General features: G+C 30.5%; 1 protein-coding gene across 1 annotated transcript; it reads right to left on the reverse strand.

Annotated features, from left to right (window-relative positions):
- Nucleotides 1-8,849: 8,849 nt before the first annotated feature.
- LOC111716275 (cytochrome P450 2C15) lies at nt 8,850-21,825 on the reverse strand. Its single transcript, XM_023491713.1, has 23 exons — nt 21,802-21,825; nt 21,065-21,136; nt 20,193-20,274; nt 18,775-18,830; nt 18,331-18,380; nt 17,719-17,766; nt 17,268-17,369; nt 16,836-16,883; nt 16,400-16,469; nt 15,933-15,966; nt 15,474-15,560; nt 15,276-15,364; nt 14,521-14,621; nt 14,032-14,062; nt 13,906-13,951; nt 13,432-13,497; nt 13,138-13,228; nt 11,303-11,370; nt 10,938-10,990; nt 10,030-10,106; nt 9,672-9,757; nt 9,576-9,598; nt 8,850-9,152 (listed from the first exon to the last, which is right to left on the reverse strand). Coding segments are annotated over exons 2-23 (1,383 nt in total). The 5' UTR covers nt 21,067-21,136; nt 21,802-21,825; the 3' UTR covers nt 8,850-9,079.
- Between the last annotated feature and the right edge of the window lie 246 nt (nt 21,826-22,071).

The raw sequence follows: 22,071 nt of genomic DNA on the forward strand, positions 1-22,071 counted from the left end.
TTAGAAGAAACTAATCCAGGTCTCGACCAATCACAATGCAGATACAAGTTTCTTCAGCCAATCAGAAGCAAGAAAAACTTTCGGGGATTTAGTAAAACATGATTCAATGACAACGAAAGAGAAAATTTCTCATCAAGAAAAATTTCACTAAATGTTCGCTGTGTAAGTACGCAGAAAAACTGTTTTATTAGAGAGCAAATTAATACTACTGGGTGTCCCAATAAACATGGGAATTGAGAGACGACTTGAATACCGTCTTTGATTTCCGATAATTAATAAATGACATAAAGTTCATAAAAAAAGATTGAACGTTTAATGAGCTTTCCAATATAAGGTCTACCTTCATTGCATCTTTAAATTAACGGAGATATTAAACATTGGAATGTTTTTTTTGATTTTTGATTAACTGGAATCTGGAACAATTTCCTAATATCTCCTTCAATTTTAAAGGTAAAAAAAATGGTAGACCACATTTTGGAAATCCCTAGACTAGTAGTTTTCCGTGTTAAATGTTTTAACTGTGATACGTCAAATCATATTTACGAAATAATCCCGCTTGGAATGAAGACGATATAGAAGCCGTCATTTAATTCCCATATTTATTGGAAAATCCTGTAGTTTCAAGTTCTTTTTCAAGTTTTTTCTTTAAGATTAGGTTTATAGGGTTCTGTCCTATATTGAGAGCAGGAGCATTGAATTTTGATAATTTTGAAAATTCACATAATAGTTTCCTATGACCAGAATATTTTAAAGATTATTTTTGTGAAAATTGATTCCATGTCAGGCTGTGACATCGGTCTTGTGTTTACCTATCCGCCCAAAGACAGTACACTGCAGTACAAAAAATGCGTACACCTCTGAAATAACTTTCCTTGCATTAGTACCTTGAGTTCTAACTTCTAAGGAATTCATTTTTCGTACGTTCACGATATATAAGTATAAAACTGCAGAGACGACTTTATGAAATTTTTACTGCCTGTGTCATTGTATTCATGGTTCCTTATTGTTTTCATGCAACTGTAAACTTGCCTCGTTCTTTGCTAAATAAAGGCAGAAGACTTAAAACCTTAAAATCATCAAATTTTATATATGTATTCATATCTTTGTGTGTGAATAAATCTTTATAATAATAATAAATAGTTTAGGTCGTCTTTCCAGTCTCATCCTTTGTAAGTAACCCTGCACATTCATAATCAAAAGATTAAACACGGACGACTTTCATTTTGATTTATACTGGTTATATGACTATATTAGATGAACAAATACTGTTTTTTGACACCCATATACATTATATATTATAGCTACAGATGGCAAACAATTATGAATTGTAAAACTCTGTAGTGTATGTAGGTGTCATTAATTACGGTCAAATTCTGAAAACCATTCAACTCTATTCAACAGATAGATAGATAGATAAATATGGATTTTTTAATTACCATCCCACCATCCACACCTGCAGAATGTGTGTGCTTGAGTGTGTGTGTATATGTGTGTGTATGTAAGAAGATACTAAGTGAACTGTATTTACACTGAGTAAAGACAAACATTAAACTCACATTGTACAGGAATGTTCTCTTTTCAACAGCTGTTCATCTATTCATACATTCATTTATTCATCCTATTCATCCTATTTATCCCATTCATTTATTCATCCTATTCATCCTATTCATTATATTTATCCTATTCATTCCTTTCGTCCAATTTATGTTATTTAGCCTAGTTTTCCTATTTATTCTATTTCTCTTATTTATCCTATTCATTATATTAATCCTATTCATCCTGTTATCATATTCATTCTAAAATCCTATTCTTCCTATTCATCCTATTCTTCCTATTCATCCTATTCATCCTATTCACCCTATTCATCCTATTCATACTATTTATTCTATTCATCATATTCATTCTATTCATCCTATTCATCATATTCATCATATTAGTCCTATTCATACAATTTATCCTATTTATCTTATTTATCCTATTTATCCTATTTATCCTATTTATCCTATTAATTCTCTTAATCTTTTTCATCCCTTTAATAAAATACAAATCATATATTCCCATTTTCCTATAAAATATATATCATATATTCTATTTTCCTATTGAAATGAAACTATTTATCAAATAAATGTTGTTCAGTCTGGGTAAGGGTCTGTACTCTGTGGTGGTCAATCAATGGTCCACACCTGCTAAAACAAGGAATACGTATAAAATAGAAACAAGAACCTAAATGTTTATATATTTATTTATAACTTACAAAAAGCTAAATTAAATTATTTTTAAACTTTACATGTAATTGTATGTAAATCAAAAAGGGTCAATTTTTTTCTGTCCTCCCTCCCCTGCCTTTAAAGGTGTTTAAACAGATGTTGAATAATAAGTTTAAAGGGAAAATTATCAAGTATTGGACAGGTTAATGTAATCATTCCCTTTAAACATCCTGGTCACAGATGTTTTCATTTTTATTTTTTTTTATTTTTCTCCAAACATTCTGTTATCACAGTTTTGTTTAATACCTCTCACCTCTTCTCTTCAATGACATGCCATCTCTGTTTCTCATCCAATAATTCTTCCTTTTCTCCTCAATTCCATCCCATCTCTGTTTCTCATCCAATACCTCTCACCTCTTCTCTTAAATGCCACGCCATCTCTGGTTCTCATCCATTACCTCTTCCTTTTCTCCTCAATTCCATCCCATCTCTGTTTCTCATCCAATACCTCTCACCTCTTCTCTTCAATGACATGCCATCTCTGTTTCTCATCCAATACCTCTCACTCCTTCTCTTCAATTCCATCCAATCTCCGTTTTTCATCCAATACCTCTCACCCCTTCTCTTCAATTCCATCCCATCTCTGTTTTTCATCCAATACCTCTCACCCCTTCTCTTCAATTCCATGCCATCTCTGTTTCTCATCCAATACCTCTCACCCCTTCTCTTCAATTCCATCCCATCTCTGTTTCTCATTCAAAACCTCTCACTCTTCTCCTCAATTCCTTCCCATCTCTGTTTCTCATCCAATACCTTTCACCCTTCTCCTCAATTCCATCCCATCTCTGTTTCTCATCCAATACCTCTCACCCTTCTTTTCAATTCCATTGCATCTCTGTTTTTCATCCAATACCTCTTATCCATTCTCTTCAATTCCATCCCATCTCTGTTTCTCATCCAATACCTCTCACCACTTCGGACTGGTGACATTGATCGTTATTCGTTTTGAATCGTGTAAAAAAAACTCTCAAGATCTAAGAACTGTATATAGTTAAACACCCAAAATTAACCAACATCACTATCCACCCCCTCCTCTCTCCCTCATTCTCCCAGCCTTCATCTTTCCCATCCCATCCCCTCAAGGATACAGGATACAGGATACAGAATACAGGATACAGGATACAGGATACAGGATACAGGATACAGGATACAGGATATAAAACACAGGTTACAGGATTTAGAATAGAGAGTAAAAAATGAAGTATGGTTGCAGAAAATATTAAATTCTTATTTGATCTGAGGCTTGCAGCTTGTTAGGTGTAATTGCAAAAATAAGACAGTTTTCAACAAATCAAAGTATTGCATGTTTCGCAATTTTTTGCAAATTTTTTAGATTCAATTTAAAGGTTTGCAATATTTATCGTGTATGATTAAAAATGTCACCAAATGTTATATTTTGGATAAAATACGGATAACAAGTTACTATGGACACGTGCCGGGGAAGATGGAGGGAGTGGGGGACCACGATACTTAATGTGGAAGATATCGTCGTTTTTTCTAGTTTTAAAAATTGATTAATGTTAACATTTCTTTTATGGTTTCTTAAAGGGAGTGACCGGCAATGTATGGTGGTTGAACTGAATATGTAGTATTGTTGACACATTTTTTAGGATTCATTTAAGACATATAAAATGTTTTTTACGACGTATATTTACTGAGTTTGAGCGCAAAGTCAATGTTCAAAATCATAAATTTGGGTGGGTACGTTTTCAGGAACGGTTTTTTTTAAATTATTAAATAACGACAAAAAAAATGTAGTAACAATTCTACGGTAAACTAATTACTTGTTTAGGAACAGGTTGAAAAAATAAAAATTAACTGTTATCATAGAAAATAAATAATCTTATTTAATTATTAGTTTTTTATAATTTCCCATTGATCACAAAGATCATCTGCAGATTTTCTGAAATTTTTATTGAAAAGACGACATTTGAAGAATTTCTAGAAATCTGCGAACAAATTCATAGAAAATAAGAAATTCAATATAATGATAAAAACGAAATAATTGATTATAGCATTGATTTATTGACAAATTTCTATTCAGAAATATGTTTCTAAACATCTAATTAGTTTACTATAGAATTTCTACTATATTTTTTGTCGTTTTTATTTAATAATTTTAAAAAACTCAATCCTGAAAACGTAACCACCCTCATGATTTTGAACATCGACTTTGCACTCAAACTCAGTGATTATACATCGTGGAAACGTTTTATCTGTCTGAAATGAATTCTAAATTTTTTTTTGATTTTTCACAATACTGCAAACCACCATACATTGCCGCGGCCACTCCTTTTCAGCAAAAATCCACAATGCACTTCTAAGAGAAACAACATTATTAACAATAATAAGTTTTCAAAGATGAAATGTTGGATATGCAATCTTCAGACAAAGCTAGATCGTTGTAAAACGTACACGCCTGCCCTCTATGAATAGAGAGTTATTTGAAATTTGTTCTAATAATCATTTTGAATAAATATATGGGGGGGGGGGGGGGGGGTTAAGAATAAACTAAATCAGATTAAGAACTTGCTCAACAAGAACATTAAAAAATTGTTCTTGTTGATGGTCGATGGGGGGGGGGGGAAGTAGTAGGCATTGATTAAAAGTATTAAGAGGGAAAAGGTTTAGGGTGGAAGGTAACCGATTGTATTAAGTATGCATATTAAGTTAACCGGAAACGTCTGTCAATTATGTATCATGAAAATTGTATTATTGCAAACAGATTAACTGCCCTTAATTTCCACTATAATCGTCATATATGAATAAGACCTGTTTAAAAGGGAGAAAATAAATAGATATATTGAAAGAGACCAGTTTTCTCCTTTTAAAAGAGTTTCAATCCAGATTTACAGTTTGTGTGCCTAAAAATTTGATTTCCGTCTTTGTCTTTGCTGCGTAAATACGCAGATAACTTTTAAGAATAAATGTATGTGCATAAAATAATGATATCTACATCACTTTTGCCTAGACAAAGTTTGAAAGCTACTGGGTTTGAAACCATACACCCAAAGAAAAAATCAAGATTTAAAAGCTAATTGTTGCTGGGCACGTTGCCACTTTTCTAAAATCGTTCCGTTCCGTTCTAGAACGAGGGCCTTCGGCTAGATCGTTCCGTTCTTGCTCCTTTTTTCCCTATCGTTCCGTTCTCGTTCCGTTCCGTTCTTAGTCGAAGAACAGTCATCCCATTCCGTTCTGTTCTTGGTGTTCTTAGTCGAAGAACGGTTCCATCCGCCCCGTTCCATTCTTTGCCAAGAAGATAGGCGGGGGGGGGGGATGAGGTTACTTTATAGGTGTCCAAGACAAATGTTTTATGGAAAAGAGTTAGTTAAAAAAGTAAAAAATGACGATTTTATAATAAAACGTTTCTGACGAAAATATACTTAAAATTATATGTTTTAAATTTCGGGTTAAAATGTAATGGAAATGTAAAATGCAATGTATACACCTTCTATGCGTCCCGTTCTTTTATGGAACGATGGAATCGTTCTTTATAGTTTTCTTTGTTCTCGTAAAAGAACGATTGTTCCACAGGAACGACGCCCAGCCTTATTTATTGGTCATTGGTAACTGAATATTTAGCTCAGTTTTTTAAGTTTGAAAACAGGTTGACTCGAATTGAGTTCAATGTTTTTGTTTTGTGTTAAAATAGTTTGACTTAATTCAGTTCAGTTTCTTTTTAGCTTTAAAACAGTTTGACTGAACTCAGTGCATTATTTTTTAGTTTTTCTGAATTTGGAAGTTTTTTCATTTTTAAAAACTGACTGAATCTGGTTCAGTGTTTTTTGGTTTATAAAAGTTTGACTGAATTCAGTTAAGTACTTTAAGTTTTAAAACGGTTTGATTAAATTCAGTTCAGTGTTTTTTAGTTTTAAAACAGTTTGACTGGATTCAGTTCAGTGTTTTTAGTTTTAAAACACTTTGACGGAATTCAGTTCATTGTTTTTTAATTTTAAAACAGTGTGACCAAATTCAGTTCAGTGTTTTTTTAGTTTTACTGATTTTAGTTTATTATTTTTAGTTTATAAACAGTTTGGTCAAATAATCTAGGTTAAAAATATCAAAGGTTCACACCATCACGGTGCTCTAATATAGGGATTAGAAATTAGAGTTTGTGGCAATTCTTTTTGTTCTGTATTTTTAGTTTTAAAATAGTTTGACGTGAGTTTAGTTCGACGTTTTTTTTTATTTAGTTTATAACAGTTTGACTAAATTTAATTCTAAAGCTGAATTAATTCTTTCATTGTTTATTTATCAGCATCAAGATTCAAGATTTGAGATTTAAAATATGTAAATCTAAAGTATTTAATCCTTTAAGTGGAATAATAAGAATACAGTCGCCTCACAACTGTTCATTTCAAGGGACTGTTAACAGATTAAAATATCATATTTTAATATCTTAATTCAGGTAGTGATAGAAAATTATTGATGCATGGCATGCAATCTACTCATCCTATTTTAGATATATTTAATCTCGTATCTACATTCCTCTATTTCTCACCAACACAACAAAAAATAACATTTTTACAACTTATCTAATATTTATGTTTTACACTGAATTAACAAGATTTTACAAGCATTTATAAAATAGTACATGTGTACAGAGCTGACAACTTTAGAATGGTGGATATCGAGATAAATGCTTGATCCTTTTTTTCTTAATATCGAGACTAACCTAATCTTGTACTTAAGTATCCTGAAAAGTGAATAAAATTCAACCAATCAGAGTCGCGTATATGAAGCCGATAAGTTTGAAATTTTGCGCGCCATTTAAGATTAATATACAGAAACGGGAGAGACTTTCTTTTTTTTAAACCAGTTTTTGATTTTTCTTTACTATATCCAAGACAGAACGGTTTAAGAAGAAAATCAAAAGTGTGTCCAATGTCTATTGGATACTCAGATTAAGTAATCGGGATTATGGATATCTCATTCTAAAGTTTTCAGCTCTGTATAAATAATTTAGAAACATTTCATCTCAATCTATGTAATTTAAGAAACACAAAGTTAAAGAAGGATGGTTCAGCTCATATATATAAATAAAATATATATATTTATATATATAAATAAACTTTTGTTGTAATAAATTGTCTGATAAAAACAAATTGATCGAAAATTGTCTGAAACCTCAAATAAATATGGCAGACATGTTTCTTGCTTCAGAGATACATGTTAACCACAATTCTATATTTAATATTTAACAATAATAAGAACAATATTTCTCTTCAAATTTAGATAAAAGAATTATAATATTTAAGAAAAAAACATAATTACTCTTATATTGATAAAAAAATAATGTAATAATTGAATAATGAGATTTTAAGTGTAAATTACAATTTTTCTTTGTTTGTAAAATCAGTATCTTTAATAAGTCAAATTTAGGTATTTTAAGATAAATTCAATTATTAAAAAACTAACTATTCAGGAGAGTACGAATTATTTGGTGTACAGCCTAATAATATAAAAATTAAAGGGAGTGTTCGCGAAAAATGAAAGGGGGTATAGACTAATGGCGAAAAATAAGCGCTTTTGATCGCAACAAATTTTACTTATCTCTTGCCTCTATAAGGAGAAAATTGCTAAAAACATAGCGTCCATACAAATTCCGAAAGTTGCAACATTTAACTCGGATCGTAAAATAATCAATTTAATTTCAAACAAATCATTCAGATATTATTTTTCGAAGCATTCGTATATAGTTTACATTTCATAATATTTTGGTTTTGTTTTTTTATAATAATATTTCGTTGGCGCTGGATTTTTGAACATTCCTGGAAAATATGAAAATGTCGTCTTCATTATCAATAATCCTCGAAACAGGAATAAATGTTTTCAAAAGTAACTATCTGATCATAATTTTTAAAAAAATATAAATGCGTCGAAAAATTATCGGTGATTATTGGTTGTAATATCTTAATGATTTGTTTGAAATCAGATTGAATTTTTACGATCCGAATTGAATGCTGCAACTTTCTGATTTTGTATGGATTCTTCAGCATGAGTCGTTTTAAACAACAGATAGAAGTAAGATAAGTAGCGATCAAAAGCGAATATTTTTCGACGTAAGCCTATAACCCCTTTCATTTTTTTGCGAACACTTCCTTTAAGTATCTTAGTTTTGCCCCTGCAATTACTACGTAAGTACTTATATAAAAATTCCGTATTCTTATGTTTTGGACAAGTGATTTTGAATTGAGCCAAAAACGATAATAAATGATCAAAAACCCAGCTTTTTCTATTTTTCTATTTCTTTAATTTTCTATTTTTCTATTTTTCTATTTTTCTATTTCTCTATTTCTCTATTTCTCTATTTCTCTATTTTTCTATTTCTCTATTTTTCTATTACATTTTTCCATTTTTGATAAAAATCTACAAGGTAGGCATACGAACCCCAATGCCAAATTTGACCCTATGTTTTTTTTAAGTTTAGACTTTTACATGGTGTTTTTCAAAAAGAATTGACAAAAAAATACGGGAATACGGAATTATTATATAAATGCATATTGATATGGTAATACAAGAGCAAAACTAAGATAGATAATTGATTATTGTTTTAGGCTGAACACCAAATAATTCGTTCTCTTAATGAATCTTTAACCTAATGTACCTAGGAGACCCTTGAAATTTTAGATTTTTTGTACAATTGAATTTATCTTAATTTTGATGATTTGACCTGTAGTGTCTTATTTTGATGTTATGGAGAATTCAGTATTTACCTTTACAGGATTCTAGACCCAACCTCTTGGGTTGGATTCTAAGCCTGATTTCTTGGCTTGGATTCTAGGCCTGATTTCTAGGCTTGGGTTATATGCCTAATTTCTTGGCTTCACGATGAGGGAGTATTTGGGACAGAACCGTATAATTGTATTACTCGTATCAACAGTACTAAATAATCATTATAGATGGCACTGAGTGTTAACTTTTTAAATATTAACCTTGACACCCCCCATACCTTAAGTCAGTTTTTTAAAGATATATAAACAGAAATGTTTTGGTTAGGCTTATTTAATTTGGTTTGGGATGTTCAAATTTAAAAAAAGAAAAATAGTAATAAAACAAGGAAATTGAGCCTTTTCCTTGCGTTTATATTTCAAACTTGATAATTTGATTTAACAGAATTTATGGTTTGAAATATCTAAGATCTACGCCATTGGGTTGCAAAGATATAGGGATTGGAATATCATATGTTTGTGGCAAAGACTCAATTTTTTTTATAAACGAAACAAATGTCTTAAGAAGTTTATTTTGGGTTTTCTATTTTATTCTCAACATTTCTTAATTTTTAAATCGTATTGATAAAAGATATACCTCTTAGTGCTGTAGCTGGGTAACTGAAACAAGAAATTTTTATTAAAAATGGAAGATCTTTTTTGTTAAAAAATTTACCTTCAAGAACGGTTTTACCTTTTCTTCTGGTACGGGATGGAAGGAGAAGGTGTGAAGAAGAAGGGAAAAAAATAAAAACAATTCTTTCTCTGCTAAACTAGAACCTAAAGAAATTTCAAAACTTTCAAAAAAAAAGGCCATGGATCTTATTTTTCATTCATTCCTTTCACGTAAAACTGTTTATTTATGACGAGTTAGTTTCATGTAATATACTTTGATAATGCTTTTGTCATTCTTATATATAATAATATATATATATATCTTATATAACTTAAATATAGCTAGAGGTTGCACAAAGTCGACCCAGTGACGTGGCGTAAATTTGACCTTCTAATAATACTTTAAAATATACAACCCTGTGAAAATGTTATAATACCTAAACAGATCCTTTTTCCAACTAGGAAAGGAATTACATTAGGATTTGGCTGGAATTTACCAGATTCATCTATAAACCTAAATTACAATTTTTGTTTACTTGATCTTATACATTTTATTCTTATAGTCTGGAAGACGATATTTCCACAGCTTCTGCCCTCCGGAGATTCGCCAAACCAAATATATGATATAGTATACTCGTGTGTGATTTACAAAACTGTTTTTCGAGTTATGTTTTATTATCAAGAAATAAACATACTCAGCCCAGACTAGCCTCGTTTATTAGAGACCGTCCTCACGACCTTTGTAAAAGTCTTATTTTTGATGATAGTTTAAAAAGAGAGCCAAGGAAATTTGAATCCGTTAATAGGTAACCCACAAAGAACGAGATTTTTCATACATCCAGAGCACACTGCCTCGCATTTGGGCATAAGTTCTTGATATACAAAATCATTAAGTAAATCATTAAAAGGGTGTATTGAAGGCAGGCGAGTAATTCCATCATTAAGATGTTTAAATTCAACAAGTTTTTGGTCGTCTTATTATTCTCAACCTTAATGGATACCACTGTATCTTTGCAACCTGATGTCGTGGACCATTGATTTTTCAAACTATTTATTTGACTAGAACAAAGAGTAAAAGTTTTACATCATCAGATTTCAAAGATTTAGAGATTATCTATTAAGAATTTGAGACATGTATTCTGTTCTTTTCTTCAAAATTTAAATTGTTTAAATGCGCTATTTTATAGAAACCTATTTTTGTTAAACAAACAGGTCCAAAAGTAAGAAATCTTAGGGTGAACTCGGTGAACCCCAAGATTATAAAAAAATAAGAAAAAGTGAAGAGGGGGCGGCAGGGGTGGTTAAAATCGAAAATATTGAGAGTGGAGGGGGGTGATTAAAATACCTGCTGGGGTTAAAGATAAGAGGATCCTTAAACACTTCTGGGTTGTGCATCACCTGTAGAAAAAAAAATATTTAATTTTTTCTAGGTATTGAGCAAAAAGTTGGGTTATATTTTATCTTTTTTTTAAATTGAAGATTAAAGAAGGTTTTTCTCTAACCTTTTTTCAAAACTTTTGACGATTTGAAAAATTTGCAAATTATAAGCACTTAAATCACTGATGACATGTTGTAAATTTTATTAAGCCACCCATTTTAACTTAAAGAAAATTAAAGAAAAACAAACAAACTTCCTATGAAACACGAATTACAAAAAAAATACATGACTTTTCCAAAACAAAATTCTAATCTTTTAAAACGAAAAATTACCTGCATAATATTTGCAAAAATTGTCGATCCGGCCGGGATCACAAAACTGTCTAATTCTATATCTACATCTAAACATATTGAAGATCAAATTCCATTTCATTTAATATATTAACATATTAGGATTATAATCCATCCAATTCAATATCTAAACATATTAGGATTATAATCCATCCAATTCAATATCTAAACATANTCGCAAGATATCTAAATATATTAGGATTATAATCCATCCAATTCAATATATAAACATATTAGGGGTTTCCATGTAAATTATCAAGTACAATAGATGGCAACAGAGAAATGGATCAATTATACACAACGTGTCAAATATAACAAGGAAAACTAAATTTTCTCACATTAGTTGACATGTTTTCCAAGATTAAATAAAAAAGTTTAAAAACTGAAAATAAAGGAACACATGAAATTGTACTTAATGTACTGTAAAATAAGCATTTTTTCTAAAATTATCACTATTATCAATAGTTTTGTCGGACACGAAAACTGAATTGACACTTGTGACGTAAGAATACAGCTGTACTGAGAGTGTACAAATTCTACGTTGCCATCTATTGTACTAGCATCTATTTGGGGTTTTCTAATTGTCTAATTCTGAATTCTGATCGATTGTGCAAAACAAAAGTCAGATAATTGGCCGTCTTTAATGTCAGTAATTCAATAATAAATCATTATTTGTACTTAAATATTTGTTTACTTTTCCTTGACATTGTAAAATTGTAGAATCGTTTGAACGTAATCAAAATAATTTTAATTATTTGAATAAAAAACTAAACAAACAGGCGGCTGAATATTGTTGTAACAAAACTTACTTAGGGATTCAGATTCCTAATATCAAATGAAAAAAGACTAAAAATGCAAAACTTTGTTAAATTTTAATTATTGTTAAAAATGAAAATCAAAAGCGTCTTTGATTTTTGAAATTATAAGAAGAAAAAGGCGTCAGAAAAAAATGTCTTCTAATAAAATGAAGTAGATATCAAAGACTTGTTAGAAGACAGGCCTCCACTGCAATCTCAGAATATCAGGGATCATGAAAGCTCTACTAAATTCGTACTAGTCCGACCCTATCCTCGTATTGTACTGGGATTAATTCCGCCCCACGATTGGCTATATTTCTATATCTTAATGAAAGTACGACATTAAAAAATTCATTTTGGAAATCCCGGAAATAAGAGCAAATGGTATTCCCACAAATCGAACACTTAAAGGGAGTGTAAGCGTAAGTTCAAGTGACCCTCCATGCAAAGATGGCAATGTCCGATTTATAACAGTACCCTTGAAACCTTTATCTGATCAGTAATGTGGAAGATATTATTGTTTTTCTAGGAGTGTTTCATTCTGTTAACTCATGTATGTTTTCCAGCAATAGAAATCGCAAAAGACGAAAATACTCAGTTTTAACATAGGTACAGTGAAACCCTTAATAACGAATACATCGGAAGAATTTTTCAAATGTCGTCTTGACAATTTTTTAATGAGTTTTATACTATATTACGTAAATTTCAGTATTTGCGAAATTAAATAAATAGCCATGAATATGCGGAAACAGTTTTAAAGAGTTCCATATAATCATTTTATTAAAAAACCAAATATCTGCAACATTCCATTATCAGAAAGTGAAGAATACGACATTTGATGAATTCTTTCGATGCATTCTTTATTAAGGGTTTCACTGTATAATTCAAACTTGTTCAGACAAATGTTTTAAGGGTACAGTTGTGAATCGGGTATCACCATCTTTGCATGGATGGTCACTAATAAAGTTACGCTTACAGTCCCTTTAATGCTCATGTTTATTTGAAAACAATGTGCTGTACCTGTCCTGTGCGGTACACCAATGTGTACAATGCTTGAAGATCTTTGTATTTCATGAAGTGTAGCACTCATGTACGGTAGTTTAGCCTCATCCTAAACCAGTAAACATAAGTTTAAAAGTTGCATGATTCGAACCGTACCGGCCCGTCTAGTTAATCCTGTGGTTGACCCAACGCGTGGCAATTTTACTAAAATAAAAGAAAGAAATATCTATAAGAGCTAACCAATGTACCTGAAGAGTAGGTAATCTTTCCAAGCATATACCTGAAGAGTAGGTAATCAATCCAAGTATATACCTGAAGTGTAGGTATTCTATCCCTTCCTACTATACTATCAAGTTCCTCATGGAGACGTTCTTGAATCTAAAAAATAATTTATTAATTGGAAACCATTAAAACTCCATCTGCTAAGCATTTACGTAAAAATCACAAAATATAAAGGAGTTTAGTCTCCTGTTTTATAATCCCAATATCTTTACAACCTAATGGTGCAAACCCTAGACTTTTTTATCTAACAGAATCCATAGTTCAAAATATCTAAAGTCTACTATATCGGGTTGTAAAGATGCAATTGGATTAGAAAATTTTAGTTTGTGGCAAAGCCTCAATTCTTGAAAACTAATATATTTTTAGGTATGAATTTAAGTATAAAAGTGAAACTTGCAAAATATAAATTATCTCCGAAAAAACAAGATTGCATAAAATTAGGTGTAAATTTTAACTTCAACGTTTTAAAATGTTCTTTTTTATGTTGAATTATCTTTTACTTACATCAGGGTGGTGAAGTAGGTATAGTATTCCCCAAGTAATCGTTGTACTGAAAATAAATATCATTTTTTTTTTAAATTCAAAATGATAAGAAATTTTTTTTTTAAATTAGATTTTTGTGGAAATCACCTTGTCGTTTCAGAACCAGCAATCATCAAATCTAAAAAGAAATAAATTATATTTGAAAGATATCGAAATTTGTCAAATATTACGGATATTTGAGATGGCACATTAAAAGAAATTGTAGTGGTTTAAACTGATCCTCTATTTATACAGTGGCATATGTCTGATTCACAACAATACCCTTAAACAATAGTCTAATCATTGGCGACGGAGAAATCCGCATTTTTATGTTATATTCACAATGATACCCCTAAATACTATGTCTGATTTAGTAGAAATACGATGTTCATACTTTATCTATCTAAAGAATTCATTATTCTCAATTTTGGTTTCACCACAAAACAGACTTGCGCATTTCTTTTGCAAATAAAGGGGATTAAATATTTTTCAAGCTATAAAATCCACAATATACATCTTCCACATTATCAAATAAAGGTTTTAAGTAGGTACCATTGTGAACCGGGCATTGATTGAAAGGTTAGAAAATAAATTTACCAAGAAGATTAATCTCTAAGTTCTGAGCTCCCTGTTCTCCATGAAAGCTGGATCCAGGCTGAGCTTCAAGCTGAGCTTGTATATGCACATCAGCAAAATCCCTGGCAAAAAAAAAAATTTATGAATATTAATTTCAAAATAATTTTATATTTTACTCTTCTTTTTGAAAGAAAAAAATTACGCGGCTTTACCGTTTTTATTGCCATTTAGTACATATCAAAACTTTTGACTATTAGATGTAAAATTTAACATAGAAGTTGGAGAAATCTAAAAAATTTATAAAATTCTGTCTTGAATTTTATTTTGCACGGTGGACAAGGGTCAGTTTGAATTTGAACCGGACCGGCCTTAGTAACGCGGGACAAGTACCGGCCCGGCCTATCCTTTGCCAGCTCAGTTTCAACTTTAATGGCGCGGCCAGATTTTTTACAGTACCTGGCCTATCATAGGCATATTTGACCTATCTCACCAGCTAAGTTTGTTGTGAATAATGTTTTGTTCCGGCTTGAAAGTTATCTATTTTTTTGTGTGAAAATAATAATTAGCCATGAAATATGCAGGAACTATTCGATGAAAAGCAATTATATCCATTCCATTTTGAGTAAGTTGAGAAAACAACATTTTAGAAATTATTTCGTTGTCTGCAAAGTTCTGGGTGAAACTGTAAAAGAATTCATAATCTGAAATATCAAAGGATTAGAAAATGAGAGTTTTGGGGGAAAAAATAATGTTTTTCATAATCCAAAAAATGTAACCTAAGATTATTTTGATCAAATGACTGTTTGTGTTGATGTAGGAGGGGTGTAGTGAGATCACGCACAGTTTTAATCACATCTGCTACATCCTTTATCAGGGGGTAAGAAATTAAATAGTAATGATAGATTAAGGATCAATAAAATAAATTAATTTTCTTCTTAATTCCGTTAAAAAGATCTTTGAACTTTTTTTCTAACCATTGACAAACATGTCGTTTCTCGTCGTAATAATTTCTTTTCCTTCAGGAAGAACTTTGGAAACATCTTCACTAGCGGGGGAAATATCTGGAAACATTTTACTCTAAATTTTAGCAATTTAAACACGAAAAAAGTTTGAAATTTCTTGAAAATAGATTATTTTTGATCCGGGACTTCTTGAAAATATATTATTTTTGATCCGGGACTTCTCGAAAATATATATTTTTGATCCGGAACTTTTTGAAAATATATTATTTTTGATCTGGGACTTCTTGAAAATATATTATTTTTGATCCGGGACTTCTCGAAAATATATCATTTTTGATCTGGGACTTTTTGAAAATATATTATTTTTGATCCGGGACTTCTCGAAAATATATCATTTTTGATCTGGGACTTTTTGAAAATATATAATTTTTGATCCGGGACATTTTGAAAATAATCTTTTAGAAAAGTTTCCTGAGCTAAGGGATGGTTCACTCCTCCAGACGACCTTCACGTTGAACATTCAAATATTTTTTTTTTTAAATCTTTCCAGCTTTGTTTTCATCAATCAAGTAAATCAAATCATCAATATTATCATTTGAATTTGAATTTGGTTTAATTTTTATCGAAACATCATAAAAGATTATATAATTTTTTAAGGGAGAGGAGGAAAAATCACACCAAAAGTCTTTTATGTGTAAAAACTAATTTTGCATTTTATCTCAATAACTTCCTTCTTCAACAACCATCCATGTATTTTTACGAGAAAAACAGCTCTTCAAGAGAGTTAAATTTTTATAAAAAAAATAACTCAAAAAATCATAACAATTGCTTCAAATATTGATATATATAACTTAAAGGGTTCTTTAAACCAGAGTCTAAAACTAGTTTTAGACTCGGAATATAATTCCTAAAATTAAATTTGTATTTGGTTTAGTTTCCTGACAAGCTTATTAATGATATTTATAGTTTCAAGATGACTAGGATTCTCTACATCTAGTTCCTCTCCGACTTAATACAAATAAAATTCAGTGTTTTTAATTTTTTTTTCTTTATTTTTTTCAGTTCTTACAGTTTTAACCAGAACTTTGGAGACATTAAAAGAATTTATAAAATGTCGTCTTGACCTTTCTTCAATTGGTTTTATACTATTATACCTTATAATAGCCATGAAATATGAAATATCATTTTTTAATTAAAAAACTAAATATTTGCAGCTGCAGCATTCCATTATTAGTAGGTTTAAAAAACAACATTTTATAAATTTTTTCTGTATCCGAATATCTGGGTTAAAGTGTTATCAATTTTAATATTTATCAGTAAAAAAACTAGTTATCATTTTTTTCCATCTTTCCTTTTCATTGTTTTTAATTTTACCTAAGATTTTCCATAAAGCATTCACAATAGATATATTCAGATATGAGTCTGAAAAAAAGATTATAATCTTTTGTTGTCTAGCACCATTCTAACATATCATTGCAATCGCAAGCTAAAAGACTTGTTTGATTGTTGACCAAAGGAATTTAGTCTTTGCCACAAACTCAAATTATCTAATCCCTTCATCTTTTAACCTGATATTTTGATATTTCAAATTTTGATTATTTCATCTTACAAAATTCATAGTTTGAAATATCTAAGGTCTACGACATTGGGTCGCAAAGATGGTTTAGGGTAAAAACTCAATTCCTTTGTTGGCTTATTTGCACAATTTAACTTAGAAGTTAGAAGATCTCTGCCATTTTAAATGTTGCAGCGTTTACATTTTTTCATAATAAAAGTTATTTTTTAATATTAATATTTCCAACCTACCAAGGTGTGTAGGTTGCCCACTAGTTTTGTGAAGATATGTGCAGAGCTTCAAGGCTTCATGTTGGATCATCTCCTCCATACTGGATTTACCAAAACCAAAATCTATAAAAAAAGACGAAAATGAAGATTTTCTGACAAATACAGTTTAACCTAGAACTTCGGAGACACCAAAATAAATTTATAAAATGTCGTCTTCCAAACCTCCAGATAATAAGGAAATGTTGAAGTTATTTAATTTTTTTATCGAATAATTGTATGACCTCTTTCAGAGTTTTTCCGCATATTTCATGGCTATTTATCTATAAATATAATTACTGAGATATAAGTATAATGATATAAAATCATTGAAAAATTGTCAAGACGACATTTTATAAATTATTTCTGTGTCTCCTAGGTTCAAGGTTAAACTGCGCAATTTCAAAAGTAAAATTTAACTTTATTAATTTTTCACCTTTCAGATTTTTCAGAGCAAATCTTCTCTGTTCTCTCCAAGCTGGTCCTGTTAAATTATTTGTTGACATATGTTAACATTAGTTGACAAATAAAAAAAGATGATTAAAATATCTGCAACTAAAATATGTCAACAATATGCTTAATAATTAGAGCGATGAGCGATGAGCTACTTTTGTTAAAGCAGTAATCCTTATAGAAAGCACTAATCTGGATATTCCGACAGATAAAGTCCAACAAATCAGAAGCTACAAAATATTGGTATTGACCATGAGAGATAAAAAATTACTGATTGGTAAAAAATCATTGTTTTGCCTTTTCTCCTGAAATGGGTATCGTTGGAATTTACTGGTTAATGATTAGTGGTGGGTGAAGGGCTCAAATTTAAAGATTTTAGCACAAAAAATGTAAAAAAAAGATCAACTATGCACTTTTTTCTCGCAAAAATGGCAAAAATACGCAAAAATGGCAAAGCGATTGTTATTCCGAAAAGTGTTTAATTCTGATAATTGCTTTATCACAATCCCAGAGATACCACAAATCCAAATAATCATTTTTCAAACACAAAAATATGGATATCTAATTTACACTTGAAGTGCCGTTTTTTTCTAACCTGAGCTGAAGAGAATTCCTTTAACATCTGTACCATCAGGTTTACCAAATCTAATAATTTTCCTCATTAGCATTTTCAAAAAAACATAAAAACCGCAAAATAAATTGCTACACTAGAGGATACACACACAAAAAAAAGACTTTAATAACGACCCAAAACTAATTGAATATGAAAATGTGAATGATGGATTGGTTCTTTTCCTTGAAAATAGACTTTTAGTTTACGGATAAATAAACTAATTTAACAATCTTTATTTATATTCGGCTCGTTTCTTATTATTATTATGAATAAGATGACATGGCTGTAGGTAACCAAGAATCTGAGAACAAGATTAAATAAATCCGTACACTCATCCTTTGCTGCTAAGCACTAACTCTGTTTTAAAAAAAGATATATTTTTAAAATGTTTACTTTAATATGAAAATGCATTTTAAACGTGTTTACCTTAAACTTCCAGCAGCATTTTTAGGTCTTAGTGATGCTTCTTCTGTCTTATACACCTAGAGATACAGGTTATTCGGGGTTTTCTTTACAACCACGTAAAAGTCGTCTTCTTTCAATCTTCAAATAACAACATCACCAGGGACTTTGTTTTTTGACTGATAAAACACTGAAAATAAACCCTGAGCTGGGAACTCTTGTATTGAGATCAAAACCAATGCTTAATCTCGACCTTTTGTTAATCTGCAGATTAATTTAATCTTTATTTGATATCCACATTGTTAGGGTTGAGGGTAGCTTTGCTCGGTGAAGGAATTACTAAAATGAAAGGCGCATTATTTAAAGATCTTCAAATTAAAAGTGCCCACAGTGACTAAAAGTGCCAACAGTGACTAAAAGTGCCCACAGTGACTAAAAGTGCCCACGGTGACTGAAAGTGCCCACAGTGACTAAAAGTGCCCACAGTGACTAAAAGTGCCCACAGTGACTAAAAGTGCCCACAGTGACTATAAAAGTGCCAACCGTGACTAAAAGTGCCCACAGTGACTAAAAGTGCCCACAGTGACTAAAAGTGCCCACAGTGACTAAAAGTGCCCACAGTGACTAAAAGTGCCAACAGTGACTAAAAGTGCCAACAGTGACTAAAAGTGCCAACAGTGACTAAAAGTGCCCACAGTGACTAAAAGTGACAACAGTGACTAAAAGTGCCCACAGCGGGTATTGGGATTAAGCGATCAGTATTTAGCACAAAAGTTTCCAATCTGGACATACTTAGAAATATATTGATCCATATCTACAAAATATTTACCGACTTTTTAAATATTTTAAGATTAAACTTAGTATGGTGTACGACTTTTGGTTAATTTTTAAATAATATCAAGCTCACACATAAACAAACAGTTTTTCTTTAAATCTATATATGAATTTGGCTTGTCTGTCTGTTTGGGTGTTTGGTTGTCTGTTTGTTTGTCTGTATCCAATAAACGTCAAAACGGCTGAACCGATCGGGCCAAAATTTTTTGTGGGACATCACGTGACCACAGGGAATGTTTATGAATGATAAAAAATTTTAAAAAATGTGTTTGAAAGGTTTTAAGTTTTGTAAAAAAATTTAATTCATTTAATTAACTTAAATCAGCGATTTCTTTTTTAAAAATCCGCAAAATTTTTTTCTTCTTTTTTTTAAAATGTAAACAAAAAGAACATGTTCACAATTTAAATAGAAGAAAAGCCTAGTACTTGTAAACTTGTAGTAAAAAGAAATCTTTTTAACAACAAAAATGGAATAGAAAGTCGTCTTAACATTATTATGAAAATCTTTTTGGATGGTTGATAAAAAGATTTTTTTGACAAGGAAAAGGTATATTCCCGATGAGAAATTAAATTCTGCTTTTTGATAAAATTTCTCAGTATTTTGTTACCTTTTTTATCATTTCTAGATCTGAGAGGATTACAATGGATTTGGACCCGAGATAGAATCCGCATATTTTTCCATACTCCTCCCTAACGCAAAAATACATTAAAAAATAAAATAAAAATATTATCAAACTTATTTCTGATGTATTTAAAATTTGTTTGTCCCCTTGGAAACAAATGTAAGCAAACAGATTTTAAGATTTAAGTTTTAGATTTAAGATTTGCTTTTCAATACGATTTTTTAGATGGCACACAAATTTAGAAATTCACGTAAAATGCAGACGACATTTAAAAATGTCGCATGTTGCTTGAAAACGAGAAGATAAGGCACATGAAACATATTGGTTTAGATAAAACAATAACATTTAAATTAAAAATATCAAATCAAGTTATTTCTGCCTGGAAATTTCCATGAGAATTAATTTTCAGTTCTTAACAACTAAATTTATGCTAAACACTAAAAATACATATGCAAATGTGAACAATTCAAACAGTAACCCAAGTGGCAAGTAGGCGATTATATCAATATAATGAAGACGACATTCGATTTCGATTTTGATTTAAATCAAGCTGTTAAACGGCTTGAATACACTTAAAAACATAGAAGTCAAGAGAAGCTATCAATTAAAAAGCTTCTTTTTGATAACGTGTAAACTTCTAATTCGAAAAAAGCTTGTTAACATCAAAACTTAAATAAAAAATTAGTCTTCATTGTATTGACATAATCTCTTACCACTGTGCATTTTTTCTTCTTCATTTGTTATTAAAATATACTTACATGAGTCCGTTAACCCTGAGGTACAGTGTGGGGTATTAAAATATACTTACATGAGTCCTTAACCCTGAGGTACAGTGTGGGGTATTAAAATATACTTACATGAGTCCGTTAACCCTAAGGTACAGTGTGGGGTATTTGGTAAGAAAGGGGGCCGAGCCTATCAAGGGTATCCTGTAATAATAATAACAATAATAATGCTAATGATAATGATAATGATAATGATCATAATAATAATGCTACAAATGATATTAATAAAAATAATGATAATAATAATGATAACAACATATATCTAACATATATCTAATATCTAATAATAATTTATCTAACAATAATAAGAATGATGATGATAATAATAATAATAATCATGAAAATAATATTAAAATATTAAATCAAATACGTAAATATAACAAGAGTAAAAGTTGTATTAATCTATATTTTTCGTAAGATTAAAAAAAGATCTTTGAAAAAAAGACAAAATATCAAAATATCCATCAGTTGGATAAATACAGTGATAACCAGAAAACTATAAAAATAGGAAGACGACTTTATAGCAATATTTAGGTGTATTTAAAGTAACAAATTCAGTCTAAAAGTCGTCTTTCTATTCCAGAGTTTTTGGTAATCACTGCAAGCATAAATTTATCATGTCATGTCTTCATGGGGGCCCTGGAGGAAATATTTATTACCTTGGGGGCCCTGGTGGAAATATTAATTACCTTGGGGGACCTGGAGGAAATATTAATTACCTTGGGAGCCCTGGAGGAAATATTAATTACCTTGGGGGACCTGGAGGAAATATTAATTACCTTGGGGGACCTGGAGGAAATATTAATTACCTTGGGGGCCCTGGAGGAAATATTAATTACATGGGGGCCCTGGAGGAAATATTTATTACCTTGGGGGCCCTGGAGGAAAGTTTTTTGGTTTCCTATATCTATAGAAGATTAAAACAGTAACTATAGCGATAAGAATCAGTGGAAACATTTTTCTGAAAATTCTAAATAAAATGTTTGTTAAAATTTATATTTTTTGACGACAAAATTTGCTATTCTAAACGACCATAAACTATCCCTTAGATCACAAGAGATCACCCAAAAAATTCAGGC

Source organism: Eurytemora carolleeae, unplaced genomic scaffold (assembly GCF_000591075.1).
Source record: "Eurytemora carolleeae unplaced genomic scaffold, Eaff_2.0 scaffold2013, whole genome shotgun sequence".
Taxonomy (NCBI): Eukaryota; Metazoa; Arthropoda; class Copepoda; order Calanoida; family Temoridae; genus Eurytemora; species Eurytemora carolleeae.

Coding starts and splice junctions, on each gene's coding strand:
- LOC111716275 (XM_023491713.1), bottom strand. Junction 16,470..16,835: donor TGCTTTATGGAAAATCTTAG/GTAAAATTAAAA, acceptor ATTTGTATTAAG/TCGGAGAGGAACTAGATGTA. Junction 13,498..13,905: donor ACCTACTTCACCACCCTGAT/GTAAGTAAAAGA, acceptor ATTATTTTTTAG/ATTCAAGAACGTCTCCATGA.